Genomic DNA, 17,413 nt, shown 5'->3' with positions numbered 1-17,413 from the left:
TGATGTGTCTCACACCATACATGGAAAGCGCTGCCTATGTCACTGTGGAGTTAGCATAGCAGGCGTGGAACTAGAGCAAGAGAAAGATCCTCAAGGAACCTTATGTGATATGCCCTATAAAGGTTAACATAGTAATGCTGAGTTATAAAGCACAGGATGGCTACAAATCATGGGTGTTACAGTTAGACAGTAGCATTAAAGCTCTAGGCTGACTACCTCAGAATGATAATTCTTTACTCATAAAATAAAACTGCAACTGGAGAGTCGACATAATGTGCGTTATTACAATAATTTAAGTAACCTGCAGGAAAATTAGCAGAAGTAGATGGGGCATCTCCCAGATTTTGTGATGCTTCAGTTCCAACAGGTGGTAGGTAAGGTGGTGGTGGCTGCTGCTGCATGCCGTGCCGGGCATATCCTGGGCATTGCCTGCACACTGTGTATGGCTGGCTGAAAAAATAAATAGAAAACAATCAAATTGGGATTTAGATAAATTCAGGGACTGGACAAATAGCAGATGAGATTCAATATAGATGAGTGCAAAGTCAAGCAATTTGGATTACGGAACCCAAAAGTAACTTATGCATCAAATGGGGTTGAGTTAGGTAAAACAGTAGATGAAAAGGACCTAAGAACAATTATAATTGTGACTCTTTATGAATCAATGGCAAGACCCTACATTAAATATGCGGTACAATTTTGGGAACAAGTTTTAAAGGATGAATTGCAGAACTAGAAAAAGTGAAGTGGGGAGGCTACAGAATTAATAAAGGAGACAAAAAAACATTAGTTATATAAGAAAGGGTAGAAAACCACTGTTGTTTTCTTTAGAATAATAGGCAACACAGAGGAGATATGATAGCACTATACAAATATATGCTGGATCAGTAAAAACAGCTATATGCTAACCTGTTCATTAGCAGTAATATACAACAGAGTCTATAATATTTTTGGAGTGTGTGTATATATGAATATATTTAAGAATGAAATTAAAACAGGTTGTTGATCCAAGAAGAAATCTGATTGCCATTACATTGTAAAAATTATTTCCACTTTTTTTGTGGCAGAATTGGAGATTGGCTAAAAATCTATATTTTTGGATTAACAGCATAAAAAGATGTGTTTTAAAGACTGAACCCAACGCATTTTGTCAACTTTTGATAACTATGCAACTTTGCCAGAGCCTGGTGCTTGAAACTGTGTGAGGCTTACAAAGCCGCAGGCTGATAATTATTATTGTTGTTCAATTGTGTCTTAATAATGTCTAAAACTGCTGAAAAATGAAGTTCTATCTATACAGCCAAATACTGGATAGTGGAAATAACGGAGCCACATGACATACAGTAGCAGTGTCAAACCTTATATCTGAAGATTCACTGTCCACATCTGAAAGTTCCAATAGGTCTTCTGAACTACCCTCTTCATCTGAGAAAGACCGACGTACTTTGGGCTGCAACATGTCCTGTGTGATCTTATTCCGAGCATCCATGCTGCGTCTGTCTTCCTCACTACGGCACTTATCTGTGCATTGCGGAAAGAAAATAAACAGTCTTAATTGGATGAACATCAAAGCAGCAAAACTTATTGCGGTAAACAGGCCATTGACAAAGTGCAATAAGGAAGGATTATCTTTATTCCTGCCAAGTTACAGAAAAAGGAATGACTGTCATTATTTTGGAATGTAAAATAAAACTTAAACCAATACCATTATCTGGCCAGGTGATATAATTTGTTTCCCTTTCTTCTCTAGAATCCTTTAAAAATGTTAAGCATGGGAATTAAACCATCAAAAAAACCAAAAAACAATACCATAATTTATATATTTTAGTGCTACATATAGAACCATTAATCTCCTGGCTCACAACCTACAAACCACCCAGTCTCCATTAGGCAAACATTATTCTGAATAAAACCAGACGTAGGAAACCATATTATTAAAAAAAACAAACAAAAAAAACAAGTCAGTGTATACGAGTTCACCGACATCAGCTAGAAGCTTTAGCTACTAAAAGAGCATTACAAAAATCCTATACCATTCACTGAGAATATGAACGTGCAAATAGGTTATGGCACTTGTTGAAAGGAGGTACTAATTGTCAACCTTTTCGAAATTGAACTTTCCTTACAACTGGAAGCGACTTGCCTGGGTGCTGGAGCAGATAAGCTTCCACCAGATTGTTCAGTATGTGGTTTTTGCAGATGCGCTCAACTGGGCAGCGGCATGTTGGACACAGGGAGGAACGTTCCATCCAGCCGGAGTAGCACGCAGCACAGAACGTGTGCATACAGGGCTGCAAGCTGAGGAAGAAAAGGTTACAATATTTTAAATACTAAACTAATATAATGTATGCGTTTATTCACTAAAGTAAAACGTGTAGTAAATACAATAGCAAACTTTAAAACAAATGTACAAAGTGCAGATTCAGGAAAATTCTTCATCTCCGCTATTGTAATAGGTATGCTATTTTAGCCTACATTTTGTAAATTGCTTTATCATCAATCCGTTTTCCTGGCACTGCAGGATTCCTCTCCCTCCCACCCCCCAATCCCCAGTTGCTGAAGGGGTGAAAACCCCTTCAGTGACTTACCTGAGGACGCGACATGTCCCATGTCGCTGCCTGCTCCTCCCCCGCCGCTCCACCTTCTGCCTACGTTGGCCGGTGGGCGAGACTGATCCCGCCCACCGGCCGAGGAGACCTAATGCGCATGCACGGCAGTGCCGCGCATGTGCATTAGCGCACCCCATAGGAAAGCATTGAAAGCGATTTTCAATGCTTTCCTATGGGGAATTGAGCGACGCTGGAGGTCCTCACGCAGCGACGCTCTAGCACAGAAAACCTGTGCTATAGAGCAGGAAGTTCTCTCTAGTGGCTGTCTAATAGACAGCCACTAGGGGAGGACTTAACCCTGCAAGGTAATTATTGCAGTTTAAAAAAAACTGCAATAATTACACTTGCAGGGTTAAGGGTAGTGGGAGTTGGCACCCAGACCACTCCAATGGGCAGAAATTGTCTGGGTGCCTACAGTGTCCCTTTAATGGGAACTCCTCCTTCTCTTGTCTTCTATAATAGGAAAAGAGCACATATGGTGCAATAACGTAGGTCTTATATATTCTAATAAATAATAAAGATAGGGTACTTTCAAACCCAGAGCCATCCAAATTGGCTCTGATCCAAAAGTATATGTGGTTAAGGATCACACTCCTTCTTTCAATATAGCAGGAAAATGCCAATAGTATATATAAAAAAAATATATCAACTTTATTATTATCAATAAAAGTATAAGCCTATACGGCGAAACGCGTTCCTGGAGAAACAGACTTTGGATTACCGGATTTTGATGCCTATATAGTGTTGTTTCATATATATATATATATATATATATTTTTTTATTGATTATAAAGTTGATATATTTTTTATATATACTATTGGCATTTTCCTGCTATATTGAAAGAAGGAGTGTCCTTAACCACATATACTTTTGGATCAGAGCCGACTTGGATGGCTCTGGGTTTGTAAGTACCCTATCTTACTTATTTATTAGAATATATAAGACCTACGTTATTGCACCATATGTGCTCTTTTCCTATTATAGAAGACAAGAGAAGGAGGAGTTCCCATTAAAGAAGGGAGAGGGTCGCCTTTACGGACGCCAAGGTCGCTACTATTGAGCGATTACCCTTTAGCTCTAAAAATTGTGAGTGGGAATTCTCCCCTTTTCCCTTTTTTATTTTTTCTTGGCTATAGTCCAGACTATGTTTTGGTTTTTGTGTTTATGTTTTATAGGAACTACATAATAACCATTGTGATCAGATTTAAAAGAATACTTAAAGGTATATATATCTGTATCCCTATTTTCAAATCACTTCTTATCCTTTTACAATATATAGCGCTTCACCTACATACTGGTTCAATACATGCATTTCTATTCTTTACTCACTATTGGTAGAGACCATAGCCTCTCCCTCTTGCTGCACACGGTAGAGGGACACTATAGTGACCAGACCAATTACAGCTTATCATTAGGTGGCTACTCTGTGTTATGAAGTCTATAAGCAAAGCTGACCAGTATAGAGAAGTGCAGCAGTAAGACTTTCAATCACTGATAGACCTATAGACCTTATCCTGTGACTCTTTATACTAAGGTTACCTATGGGATTCTTAGATACTTTTACATGTTCTAAGGGAGTGTACCACTGAGGGTTATGATTGTATTTGGAACTCTATATAGCATACTTCTACCCCAGGTTTCATTACCTTTAGTAACCATTCTGGTTACAAGCAACATAATTTGTTAAGTCTCCCTTTTGTGCTTGGGGGTTGCTTCCTAGCAACATACCATTTTTTGCTGTCCCCATAGCTTGGAGTTACACTTTTTTTCTTATTTTGTTGGTGTCTAGTATGTTTAATATTATTATGACTTTTTAACAGTATTAGTTCACACTGAGATATCCTACCCGGGCACCCGGGACTTTGTTGTCCTAGGGTACCCTCATTTTTTCTTTTTTTGTCAGTTCTGGTGAGTATAGCCTGTCTCTGCAGGCATTTGCATGTAAACACTGCATTTTCAGAAATGCCAATGTACACTTCCAGTGGCAGTCATTCAGATGGCTACTAGAGGTGCTTCCTGGATCAGTGCTCCACACTTTGTATGGAGATGCTGAACATTCCTTATAGAGATGCATTGATTCAATGCATCTCTATGACAATATTTTGATTGGCCAGGTTGGTGTTTGGCTCGCCCCAACCTTGCCTCCTTGGCTGGCATCATAATTGACAATATCAGCCAATCCCATGCTTTCCCACAGGAAAGCATTGGATTGACTGGAATTGGATTGACCGGAATTGGATTGACCGAAATCGTCAATTCTGATGATGTCAGCCAAGGAGGCAGGGCCAGTGACAACAGACCCATGCGGCGCTGGAATAACAGTAAATTTTATGCTTATTTAAAAGGGGGTAAAAACTGGGTATGGCCACCTTTGGATTCCTGACCCTATATTGTCCCTTTAATGCTTCCACATTTGCCCAGAGCAGAAAAAGAGCTCTGCAGACCAGCATCAGGGGACAAATCGTAAGTGGTAAACCATTTAATATTTAAGGTGACACTATAGTCACCAAAACAACGTCAGCTTAATGAAGCAGTTTTGGTTTATAGATCATGCCCCTGTAGTGTCTCACTGCTCAATTCACTGCCATTTAGGACTTAAATCACTATGTTTATGCAGCCCTAGTCACACCTCCATTCAAGTAACTTCCTCAACACTTAGTGAGATCTAATGTTTACAGTTCCTTTACTGCAAATTCTGTTTAATTTAGAATTTCTAATCTCCTGCTCTGTTACTAGCTTGCTACAGCCTCCTGTGTGTCATTGAAGTTAAACTTACAGAGCAGGAGATACATTGCAAATGAAACCATTTAATTAACGCAAGCCGTATGAGTTACAGTAAGCGGAGGTGTGGCTAGGGCTGCATGGACATGAGCCTATATGGCAGATAACGGAGCAGTGAGACTAAACTAGGGATGCACAGAAATGAAAATTCTGGTCTGAAACCGAAAATTCAAGCTGCCCTTGGACGAAAACTAATTTTTTCCCCAAATGATTTTAAAATCGTTTTTTTTCCTATAATTTTATTAATATTAGACTTTTTATCACACAGTTTGGGAGGTGTTGACTGGTGACAGAGTGACCGGTGGAGGGAGAGATGGACGAGGTGACTGGTAAGAATGAGTGAGGGAGGGAGTGGGTGACCGAGTGAGGGAGGGAGTGGGTGACCGAGTGAGGGAGGGAGTGGGTGACCGAGTGAGGGAGGGAGTGGGTGACCGAGTGAGGGAGGGAGTGGGTGACCGAGTGAGGGAGGGAGTGGGTGACCGAGTGAGGGAGGGAGTGGGTGACCGAGTGAGGGAGGGAGTGGGTGACCGAGTGAGGGAGGGAGTGGGTGACCGAGTGAGGGAGGGAGTGGGTGACCGAGTGAGGGAGGGAGTGGGTGACCGAGTGAGGGAGGGAGTGGGTGACCGAGTGAGGGAGGGAGTGGGTGACCGAGTGAGGGAGGGAGTGGGTGACCGAGTGAGGGAGGGAGTGGGTGACCGAGTGAGGGAGGGAGTGGGTGACCGAGTGAGGGAGGGAGTGGGTGACCGAGTGAGGGAGGGAGTGGGTGACCGAGTGAGGGAGGGAGTGGGTGACCGAGTGAGGGAGGGAGTGGGTGACCGAGTGAGGGAGGGAGTGGGTGACCGAGTGAGGGAGGGAGTGGGTGACCGAGTGAGGGAGGGAGTGGGTGACCGAGTGAGGGAGGGAGTGGGTGACCGAGTGAGGGAGGGAGTGGGTGACCGAGTGAGGGAGGGAGTGGGTGACCGAGTGAGGGAGGGAGTGGGTGACCGAGTGAGGGAGGGAGTGGGTGACCGAGTGAGGGAGGGAGTGGGTGACCGAGTGAGGGAGGGAGTGGGTGACCGAGTGAGGGAGGGAGTGGGTGACCGAGTGAGGGAGGGAGTGGGTGACCGAGTGAGGGAGGGAGTGGGTGACCGAGTGAGGGAGGGAGTGGGTGACCGAGTGAGGGAGGGAGTGGGTGACCGAGTGAGGGAGGGAGTGGGTGACCGAGTGAGGGAGGGAGTGGGTGACCGAGTGAGGGAGGGAGTGGGTGACCGAGTGAGGGAGGGAGTGGGTGACCGAGTGAGGGAGGGAGTGGGTGACCGAGTGAGGGAGGGAGTGGGTGACCGAGTGAGGGAGGGAGTGGGTGACCGAGTGAGGGAGGGAGTGGGTGACCGAGTGAGGGAGGGAGTGGGTGACCGAGTGAGGGAGGGAGTGGGTGACCGAGTGAGGGAGGGAGTGGGTGACCGAGTGAGGGAGGGAGTGGGTGACCGAGTGAGGGAGGGAGTGGGTGACCGAGTGAGGGAGGGAGTGGGTGACCGAGTGAGGGAGGGAGTGGGTGACCGAGTGAGGGAGGGAGTGGGTGACCGAGTGAGGGAGGGAGTGGGTGACCGAGTGAGGGAGGGAGTGGGTGACCGAGTGAGGGAGGGAGTGGGTGACCGAGTGAGGGAGGGAGTGGGTGACCGAGTGAGGGAGGGAGTGGGTGACCGAGTGAGGGAGGGAGTGGGTGACCGAGTGAGGGAGGGAGTGGGTGACCGAGTGAGGGAGGGAGTGGGTGACCGAGTGAGGGAGGGAGTGGGTGACCGAGTGAGGGAGGGAGTGGGTGACCGAGTGAGGGAGGGAGTGGGTGACCGAGTGAGGGAGGGAGTGGGTGACCGAGTGAGGGAGGGAGTGGGTGACCGAGTGAGGGAGGGAGTGGGTGACCGAGTGAGGGAGGGAGTGGGTGACCGAGTGAGGGAGGGAGTGGGTGACCGAGTGAGGGAGGGAGTGGGTGACCGAGTGAGGGAGGGAGTGGGTGACCGAGTGAGGGAGGGAGTGGGTGACCGAGTGAGGGAGGGAGTGGGTGACCGAGTGAGGGAGGGAGTGGGTGACCGAGTGAGGGAGGGAGTGGGTGACCGAGTGAGGGAGGGAGTGGGTGACCGAGTGAGGGAGGGAGTGGGTGACCGAGTGAGGGAGGGAGTGGGTGACCGAGTGAGGGAGGGAGTGGGTGACCGAGTGAGGGAGGGAGTGGGTGACCGAGTGAGGGAGGGAGTGGGTGACCGAGTGAGGGAGGGAGTGGGTGACCGAGTGAGGGAGGGAGTGGGTGACCGAGTGAGGGAGGGAGTGGGTGACCGAGTGAGGGAGGGAGTGGGTGACCGAGTGAGGGAGGGAGTGGGTGACCGAGTGAGGGAGGGAGTGGGTGACCGAGTGAGGGAGGGAGTGGGTGACCGAGTGAGGGAGGGAGTGGGTGACCGAGTGAGGGAGGGAGTGGGTGACCGAGTGAGGGAGGGAGTGGGTGACCGAGTGAGGGAGGGAGTGGGTGACCGAGTGAGGGAGGGAGTGGGTGACCGAGTGAGGGAGGGAGTGGGTGACCGAGTGAGGGAGGGAGTGGGTGACCGAGTGAGGGAGGGAGTGGGTGACCGAGTGAGGGAGGGAGTGGGTGACCGAGTGAGGGAGGGAGTGGGTGACCGAGTGAGGGAGGGAGTGGGTGACCGAGTGAGGGAGGGAGTGGGTGACCGAGTGAGGGAGGGAGTGGGTGACCGAGTGAGGGAGGGAGTGGGTGACCGAGTGAGGGAGGGAGTGGGTGACCGAGTGAGGGAGGGAGTGGGTGACCGAGTGAGGGAGGGAGTGGGTGACCGAGTGAGGGAGGGAGTGGGTGACCGAGTGAGGGAGGGAGTGGGTGACCGAGTGAGGGAGGGAGTGGGTGACCGAGTGAGGGAGGGAGTGGGTGACCGAGTGAGGGAGGGAGTGGGTGACCGAGTGAGGGAGGGAGTGGGTGACCGAGTGAGGGAGGGAGTGGGTGACCGAGTGAGGGAGGGAGTGGGTGACCGAGTGAGGGAGGGAGTGGGTGACCGAGTGAGGGAGGGAGTGGGTGACCGAGTGAGGGAGGGAGTGGGTGACCGAGTGAGGGAGGGAGTGGGTGACCGAGTGAGGGAGGGAGTGGGTGACCGAGTGAGGGAGGGAGTGGGTGACCGAGTGAGGGAGGGAGTGGGTGACCGAGTGAGGGAGGGAGTGGGTGACCGAGTGAGGGAGGGAGTGGGTGACCGAGTGAGGGAGGGAGTGGGTGACCGAGTGAGGGAGGGAGTGGGTGACCGAGTGAGGGAGGGAGTGGGTGACCGAGTGAGGGAGGGAGTGGGTGACCGAGTGAGGGAGGGAGTGGGTGACCGAGTGAGGGAGGGAGTGGGTGACCGAGTGAGGGAGGGAGTGGGTGACCGAGTGAGGGAGGGAGTGGGTGACCGAGTGAGGGAGGGAGTGGGTGACCGAGTGAGGGAGGGAGTGGGTGACCGAGTGAGGGAGGGAGTGGGTGACCGAGTGAGGGAGGGAGTGGGTGACCGAGTGAGGGAGGGAGTGGGTGACCGAGTGAGGGAGGGAGTGGGTGACCGAGTGAGGGAGGGAGTGGGTGACCGAGTGAGGGAGGGAGTGGGTGACCGAGTGAGGGAGGGAGTGGGTGACCGAGTGAGGGAGGGAGTGGGTGACCGAGTGAGGGAGGGAGTGGGTGACCGAGTGAGGGAGGGAGTGGGTGACCGAGTGAGGGAGGGAGTGGGTGACCGAGTGAGGGAGGGAGTGGGTGACCGAGTGAGGGAGGGAGTGGGTGACCGAGTGAGGGAGGGAGTGGGTGACCGAGTGAGGGAGGGAGTGGGTGACCGAGTGAGGGAGGGAGTGGGTGACCGAGTGAGGGAGGGAGTGGGTGACCGAGTGAGGGAGGGAGTGGGTGACCGAGTGAGGGAGGGAGTGGGTGACCGAGTGAGGGAGGGAGTGGGTGACCGAGTGAGGGAGGGAGTGGGTGACCGAGTGAGGGAGGGAGTGGGTGACCGAGTGAGGGAGGGAGTGGGTGACCGAGTGAGGGAGGGAGTGGGTGACCGAGTGAGGGAGGGAGTGGGTGACCGAGTGAGGGAGGGAGTGGGTGACCGAGTGAGGGAGGGAGTGGGTGACCGAGTGAGGGAGGGAGTGGGTGACCGAGTGAGGGAGGGAGTGGGTGACCGAGTGAGGGAGGGAGTGGGTGACCGAGTGAGGGAGGGAGTGGGTGACCGAGTGAGGGAGGGAGTGGGTGACCGAGTGAGGGAGGGAGTGGGTGACCGAGTGAGGGAGGGAGTGGGTGACCGAGTGAGGGAGGGAGTGGGTGACCGAGTGAGGGAGGGAGTGGGTGACCGAGTGAGGGAGGGAGTGGGTGACCGAGTGAGGGAGGGAGTGGGTGACCGAGTGAGGGAGGGAGTGGGTGACCGAGTGAGGGAGGGAGTGGGTGACCGAGTGAGGGAGGGAGTGGGTGACCGAGTGAGGGAGGGAGTGGGTGACCGAGTGAGGGAGGGAGTGGGTGACCGAGTGAGGGAGGGAGTGGGTGACCGAGGGAGGGAGGGAGGGAGTGGGTGACCGAGTGAGGGAGGGAGGGAGTGGGTGACCGAGTGAGGGAGGGAGGGAGTGGGTGACCGAGGGAGGGAGGGAGGGAGTGGGTGACCGAGGGAGGGAGGGAGGGAGTGGGTGACCGAGGGAGGGAGGGAGGGAGTGGGTGACCGAGGGAGGGAGGGAGGGAGTGGGTGACCGAGGGAGGGAGGGAGGGAGTGGGTGACCGAGGGAGGGAGGGAGGGAGGGAGTGGGTGACCGAGGGAGGGAGGGAGGGAGGGAGTGGGTGACCGAGGGAGGGAGGGAGGGAGGGAGTGGGTGACCGAGGGAGGGAGGGAGGGAGTGGGTGACCGAGGGAGGGAGGGAGGGAGTGGGTGACCGAGGGAGGGAGGGAGGGAGTGGGTGACCGAGGGAGGGAGGGAGGGAGTGGGTGACCGAGGGAGGGAGGGAGGGAGTGGGTGACCGAGGGAGGGAGGGAGGGAGGGAGTGGGTGACCGAGGGAGGGAGGGAGGGAGGGAGTGGGTGACCGAGTGAGGGAGGGAGGGAGTGGGTGACCGAGTGAGGGAGGGAGGGAGTGGGTGACCGAGTGAGGGAGGGAGGGAGTGGGTGACCGAGTGAGGGAGGGAGGGAGTGGGTGACCGAGTGAGGGAGGGAGGGAGTGGGTGACCGAGTGAGGGAGGGAGGGAGTGGGTGACCGAGGGAGGGAGGGAGGGAGTGGGTGACCGAGTGAGGGAGGGAGGGAGTGGGTGACCGAGGGAGGGAGGGAGGGAGGGAGTGGGTGACCGAGGGAGGGAGGGAGGGAGGGAGTGGGTGACCGAGTGAGGGAGGGAGGGAGTGGGTGACCGAGTGAGGGAGGGAGGGAGTGGGTGACCGAGTGAGGGAGGGAGGGAGTGGGTGACCGAGTGAGGGAGGGAGTGGGTGACCGAGTGAGGGAGGGAGTGGGTGACCGAGTGAGGGAGGGAGTGGGTGACCGAGTGAGGGAGGGAGTGGGTGACCGAGTGAGGGAGGGAGTGGGTGACCGAGTGAGGGAGGGAGTGGGTGACCGAGTGAGGGAGGGAGTGGGTGACCGAGTGAGGGAGGGAGGGAGTGGGTGACCGAGTGAGGGAGGGAGGGAGTGGGTGACCGAGTGAGGGAGGGAGGGAGTGGGTGACCGAGTGAGGGAGGGAGGGAGTGGGTGACCGAGTGAGGGAGGGAGGGAGTGGGTGACCGAGTGAGGGAGGGAGGGAGTGGGTGACCGAGTGAGGGAGGGAGGGAGTGGGTGACCGAGTGAGGGAGGGAGGGAGTGGGTGACCGAGTGAGGGAGGGAGGGAGGGAGGGAGTGGGTGACCGAGTGAGGGAGGGAGTGGGTGACCGAGTGAGGGAGGGAGTGGGTGACCGAGTGAGGGAGGGAGTGGGTGACCGAGTGAGGGAGGGAGTGGGTGACCGAGTGAGGGAGGGAGTGGGTGACCGAGTGAGGGAGGGAGTGGGTCGCTCGCGACTCTTAGCGGTGGATCACTCGGCTCGTGCGTCGATGAAGAACGCAGCTAGCTGCGAGAATTAGTGTGAATTGCAGGACACATTGATCATCGACACTTCGAACGCACCTTGCGGCCCCGGGTTCCTCCCGGGGCTACGCCTGTCTGAGGGTCGCTCCTCCGTGACCGAGGGAGTGGGTGACAGAGTGACCGAGGGAGTGGGTGACAGAGTGACCGAGGGAGTGGGTGACAGAGTGACCGAGGGAGTGGGTGACAGAGTGACCGAGGGAGTGGGTGACAGAGTGACCGAGGGAGTGGGTGACAGAGTGACCGAGGGAGTGGGTGACAGAGTGACCGAGGGAGTGGGTGACAGAGTGACCGAGGGAGTGGGTGACAGAGTGACCGAGGGAGTGGGTGACAGAGTGACCGAGGGAGTGGGTGACAGAGTGACCGAGGGAGTGGGTGACAGAGTGACCGAGGGAGTGGGTGACAGAGTGACCGAGGGAGTGGGTGACAGAGTGACCGAGGGAGTGGGTGACAGAGTGACCGAGGGAGTGGGTGACAGAGGGACCGAGGGAGTGGGTGACAGAGGGACCGAGGGAGTGGGTGACAGAGGGACCGAGGGAGTGGGTGACAGAGGGACCGAGGGAGTGGGTGACAGAGGGACCGAGGGAGTGGGTGACAGAGGGACCGAGGGAGTGGGTGACAGAGGGACCGAGGGAGTGGGTGACAGAGGGACCGAGGGAGTGGGTGACAGAGGGACCGAGGGAGTGGGTGACAGAGGGACCGAGGGAGTGGGTGACAGAGGGACCGAGGGAGTGGGTGACAGAGGGACCGAGGGAGTGGGTGACAGAGGGACCGAGGGAGTGGGTGACAGAGGGACCGAGGGAGTGGGTGACAGAGGGACCGAGGGAGTGGGTGACAGAGGGACCGAGGGAGTGGGTGACAGAGGGACCGAGGGAGTGGGTGACAGAGGGACCGAGGGAGTGGGTGACAGAGGGACCGAGGGAGTGGGTGACAGAGGGACCGAGGGAGTGGGTGACAGAGGGACCGAGGGAGTGGGTGACAGAGGGACCGAGGGAGTGGGTGACAGAGGGACCGAGGGAGTGGGTGACAGAGGGACCGAGGGAGTGGGTGACAGAGGGACCGAGGGAGTGGGTGACAGAGGGACCGAGGGAGTGGGTGACAGAGGGACCGAGGGAGTGGGTGACAGAGGGACCGAGGGAGTGGGTGACAGAGGGACCGAGGGAGTGGGTGACAGAGGGACCGAGGGAGTGGGTGACAGAGGGACCGAGGGAGTGGGTGACAGAGGGACCGAGGGAGTGGGTGACAGAGGGACCGAGGGAGTGGGTGACAGAGGGACCGAGGGAGTGGGTGACAGAGGGACCGAGGGAGTGGGTGACAGAGGGACCGAGGGAGTGGGTGACAGAGGGACCGAGGGAGTGGGTGACAGAGGGACCGAGGGAGTGGGTGACAGAGGGACCGAGGGAGTGGGTGACAGAGGGACCGAGGGAGTGGGTGACAGAGGGACCGAGGGAGTGGGTGACAGAGGGACCGAGGGAGTGGGTGACAGAGGGACCGAGGGAGTGGGTGACAGAGGGACCGAGGGAGTGGGTGACAGAGGGACCGAGGGAGTGGGTGACAGAGGGACCGAGGGAGTGGGTGACAGAGGGACCGAGGGAGTGGGTGACAGAGGGACCGAGGGAGTGGGTGACAGAGGGACCGAGGGAGTGGGTGACAGAGGGACCGAGGGAGTGGGTGACAGAGGGACCGAGGGAGTGGGTGACAGAGGGACCGAGGGAGTGGGTGACAGAGGGACCGAGGGAGTGGGTGACAGAGGGACCGAGGGAGTGGGTGACAGAGGGACCGAGGGAGTGGGTGACAGAGGGACCGAGGGAGTGGGTGACAGAGGGACCGAGGGAGTGGGTGACAGAGGGACCGAGGGAGTGGGTGACAGAGGGACCGAGGGAGTGGGTGACAGAGGGACCGAGGGAGTGGGTGACAGAGGGACCGAGGGAGTGGGTGACAGAGGGACCGAGGGAGTGGGTGACAGAGGGACCGAGGGAGTGGGTGACAGAGGGACCGAGGGAGTGGGTGACAGAGGGACCGAGGGAGTGGGTGACAGAGGGACCGAGGGAGTGGGTGACAGAGGGACCGAGGGAGTGGGTGACAGAGGGACCGAGGGAGTGGGTGACAGAGGGACCGAGGGAGTGGGTGACAGAGGGACCGAGGGAGTGGGTGACAGAGGGACCGAGGGAGTGGGTGACAGAGGGACCGAGGGAGTGGGTGACAGAGGGACCGAGGGAGTGGGTGACACCGAGGGACCGAGGGAGTGGGTGACACCGAGGGACCGAGGGAGTGGGTGACACCGAGGGACCGAGGGAGTGGGTGACACCGAGGGAGTGGGTGACAGAGGGACCGAGGGAGTGGGTGACAGAGGGACCGAGGGAGTGGGTGACAGAGGGACCGAGGGAGTGGGTGACAGAGGGACCGAGGGAGTGGGTGACAGAGGGACCGAGGGAGTGGGTGACAGAGGGACCGAGGGAGTGGGTGACAGAGGGACCGAGGGAGTGGGTGACAGAGGGACCGAGGGAGTGGGTGACAGAGGGACCGAGGGAGTGGGTGACAGAGGGACCGGGGGAGTGGGTGACAGAGGGACCGGGGGAGTGGGTGACAGAGGGACCGGGGGAGTGGGTGACAGAGGGACCGGGGGAGTGGGTGACAGAGGGACCGGGGGAGTGGGTGACAGAGGGACCGGGGGAGTGGGTGACAGAGGGACCGGGGGAGTGGGTGACAGAGGGACCGGGGGAGTGGGTGACAGAGGGACCGGGGGAGTGGGTGACAGAGGGACCGGGGGAGTGGGTGACAGAGGGACCGGGGGAGTGGGTGACAGAGGGACCGGGGGAGTGGGTGACAGAGGGACCGAGGGAGTGGGTGACAGAGGGACCGAGGGAGTGGGTGACAGAGGGACCGAGGGAGTGGGTGACAGAGGGACCGAGGGAGTGGGTGACAGAGGGACCGAGGGAGTGGGTGACAGAGGGACCGAGGGAGTGGGTGACAGAGGGACCGAGGGAGTGGGTGACAGAGGGACCGAGGGAGTGGGTGACAGAGGGACCGAGGGAGTGGGTGACAGAGGGACCGAGGGAGTGGGTGACAGAGGGACCGAGGGAGTGGGTGACAGAGGGACCGAGGGAGTGGGTGACAGAGGGACCGAGGGAGTGGGTGACAGAGGGACCGAGGGAGTGGGTGACAGAGGGACCGAGGGAGTGGGTGACAGAGGGACCGAGGGACCGAGTGACAGAGGGACCGAGGGACCGAGTGACAGAGGGACCGAGGGACCGAGTGACAGAGGGACCGAGGGACAGAGTGACAGAGGGACCGAGGGAGTGAGTGACAGAGGGACCGAGGGAGTGGGTGACAGAGGGACCGAGGGAGTGGGTGACAGAGGGACCGAGGGAGTGGGTGACAGAGGGACCGAGGGAGTGGGTGACAGAGGGACCGAGGGAGTGGGTGACAGAGGGACCGAGGGAGTGGGTGACAGAGGGACCGAGGGAGTGGGTGACAGAGGGACCGAGGGAGTGGGTGACAGAGGGACCGAGGGAGTGGGTGACAGAGGGACCGAGGGAGTGGGTGACAGAGGGACCGAGGGAGTGGGTGACAGAGGGACCGAGGGAGTGGGTGACAGAGGGACCGAGGGAGTGGGTGACAGAGGGACCGAGGGACCGAGGGAGTGGGTGACAGAGGGACCGAGGGACCGAGGGAGTGGGTGACAGAGGGACCGAGGGACCGAGGGACCGGGTGACAGAGGGACCGAGGGACCGAGGGAGTGGGTGACAGAGGGACCGAGGGACCGAGGGAGTGGGTGACAGAGGGACCGAGGGACCGAGGGAGTGGGTGACAGAGGGACCGAGGGACCGAGGGAGTGGGTGACAGAGGGACCGAGGGACCGAGGGAGTGGGTGACAGAGGGACCGAGGGAGTGGGTGACAGAGGGACCGAGGGACCGAGGGAGGGGACCGAGGGAGTGGGTGACAGAGGGAGTGGGTGACAGAGGGAGTGGGTGACAGAGGGAGTGGGTGACAGAGGGAGTGGGTGACAGAGGGAGCGGGTGACAGAGGGACCGGGTGACAGAGGGACCGGGTGACAGAGGGACCGGGTGACAGAGGGACCGGGTGACAGAGGGACCGGGTGACAGAGGGACCGGGTGACAGAGGGACCGGGTGACAGAGGGACCGGGTGACAGAGGGACCGGGTGACAGAGGGACCGGGTGACAGAGGGACCGGGTGACAGAGGGACCGGGTGACAGAGGGACCGGGTGACAGAGGGACCGGGTGACAGAGGGACCGGGTGACAGAGGGACCGGGTGACAGAGGGACCGGGTGACAGAGGGACCGGGTGACAGAGGGACCGGGTGACAGAGGGACCGGGTGACAGAGGGACCGGGTGACAGAGGGACCGGGTGACAGAGGGACCGGGTGACAGAGGGACCGGGTGACAGAGGGACCGGGTGACAGAGGGACCGGGTGACAGAGGGACCGGGTGACAGAGGGACCGGGTGACAGAGGGACCGGGTGACAGAGGGACCGGGTGACAGAGGGACCGGGTGACAGAGGGACCGGGTGACAGAGGGACCGGGTGACAGAGGGACCGGGTGACAGAGGGACCGGGTGACAGAGGGACCGGGTGACAGAGGGACCGGGTGACAGAGGGACCGGGTGACAGAGGGACCGGGTGACAGAGGGACCGGGTGACAGAGGGACCGGGTGACAGAGGGACCGGGTGACAGAGGGACCGGGTGACAGAGGGACCGGGTGACAGAGGGACCGGGTGACAGAGGGACCGGGTGACAGAGGGACCGGGTGACAGAGGGACCGGGTGACAGAGGGACCGGGTGACAGAGGGACCGGGTGACAGAGGGACCGGGTGACAGAGGGACCGGGTGACAGAGGGACCGGGTGACAGAGGGACCGGGTGACAGAGGGACCGGGTGACAGAGGGACCGGGTGACAGAGGGACCGGGTGACAGAGGGACCGGGTGACAGAGGGACCGGGTGACAGAGGGACCGGGTGACAGAGGGACCGGGTGACAGAGGGACCGGGTGACAGAGGGACCGGGTGACAGAGGGACCGGGTGACAGAGGGACCGGGTGACAGAGGGACCGGGTGACAGAGGGACCGGGTGACAGAGGGACCGGGTGACAGAGGGACCGGGTGACAGAGGGACCGGGTGACAGAGGGACCGGGTGACAGAGGGACCGGGTGACAGAGGGACCGGGTGACAGAGGGACCGGGTGACAGAGGGACCGGGTGACAGAGGGACCGGGTGACAGAGGGACCGGGTGACAGAGGGACCGGGTGACAGAGGGACCGGGTGACAGAGGGACCGGGTGACAGAGGGACCGGGTGACAGAGGGACCGGGTGACAGAGGGACCGGGTGACAGAGGGACCGGGTGACAGAGGGACCGGGTGACAGAGGGACCGGGTGACAGAGGGACCGGGTGACAGAGGGACCGGGTGACAGAGGGACCGGGTGACAGAGGGACCGGGTGACAGAGGGACCGGGTGACAGAGGGACCGGGTGACAGAGGGACCGGGTGACAGAGGGACCGGGTGACAGAGGGACCGGGTGACAGAGGGACCGGGTGACAGAGGGACCGGGTGACAGAGGGACCGGGTGACAGAGGGACCGGGTGACAGAGGGACCGGGTGACAGAGGGACCGGGTGACAGAGGGACCGGGTGACAGAGGGACTGGGTGACAGAGGGACTGGGTGACAGAGGGACTGGGTGACAGAGGGACTGGGTGACAGAGGGACTGGGTGACAGAGGGACTGGGTGACAGAGGGACTGGGTGACAGAGGGACTGGGTGACAGAGGGACTGGGTGACAGAGGGACTGGGTGACAGTGACTGGAGGAATGGGTGACAGTGACTGAGGGAGTGGGTGACAGTGTCTGAGGGAGTGGGTGACAGTGACTGAGGGAGTGGGTGACAGTGACTGAGGGAGTGGGTGACAGTGACTGAGGGAGTGGGTGACAGTGACTGAGGGAGTGGGTGACA

At 57.9% G+C, this 17,413-nt stretch overlaps 1 protein-coding gene and 1 non-coding gene across 4 annotated transcripts in view; one reads left to right on the top strand and one right to left on the bottom strand.

The window, feature by feature from the left end:
- The window catches only part of CHFR (checkpoint with forkhead and ring finger domains), a 68,532-nt gene that overhangs the window by 18,341 nt on the left and 32,778 nt on the right, over window positions 1-17,413 (bottom strand). For all 3 annotated transcript variants that reach the window (XM_063454415.1, XM_063454413.1, XM_063454416.1), the window contains exons 9-11: window positions 2,144-2,298; window positions 1,359-1,521; window positions 302-450 (exon numbers count right to left, since the gene is read on the bottom strand). In XM_063454415.1, the coding sequence (XP_063310485.1) occupies window positions 302-450; window positions 1,359-1,521; window positions 2,144-2,298 (467 nt within the window). The remainder of the gene's footprint in view (window positions 1-301; window positions 451-1,358; window positions 1,522-2,143; window positions 2,299-17,413) is intronic.
- On the top strand, window positions 11,376-11,529 carry LOC134613208 (5.8S ribosomal RNA). Its single transcript, XR_010091228.1, has one exon. It is a non-coding gene; the product is annotated as a 5.8S ribosomal RNA (ribosomal RNA).

The sequence above is a fragment of the Pelobates fuscus genome, chromosome 5 (assembly GCF_036172605.1).
Source record: "Pelobates fuscus isolate aPelFus1 chromosome 5, aPelFus1.pri, whole genome shotgun sequence".
NCBI lineage: Eukaryota > Metazoa > Chordata > Amphibia > Anura > Pelobatidae > Pelobates > Pelobates fuscus.
This window is presented reverse-complemented; position numbering and strand designations above follow the sequence as displayed.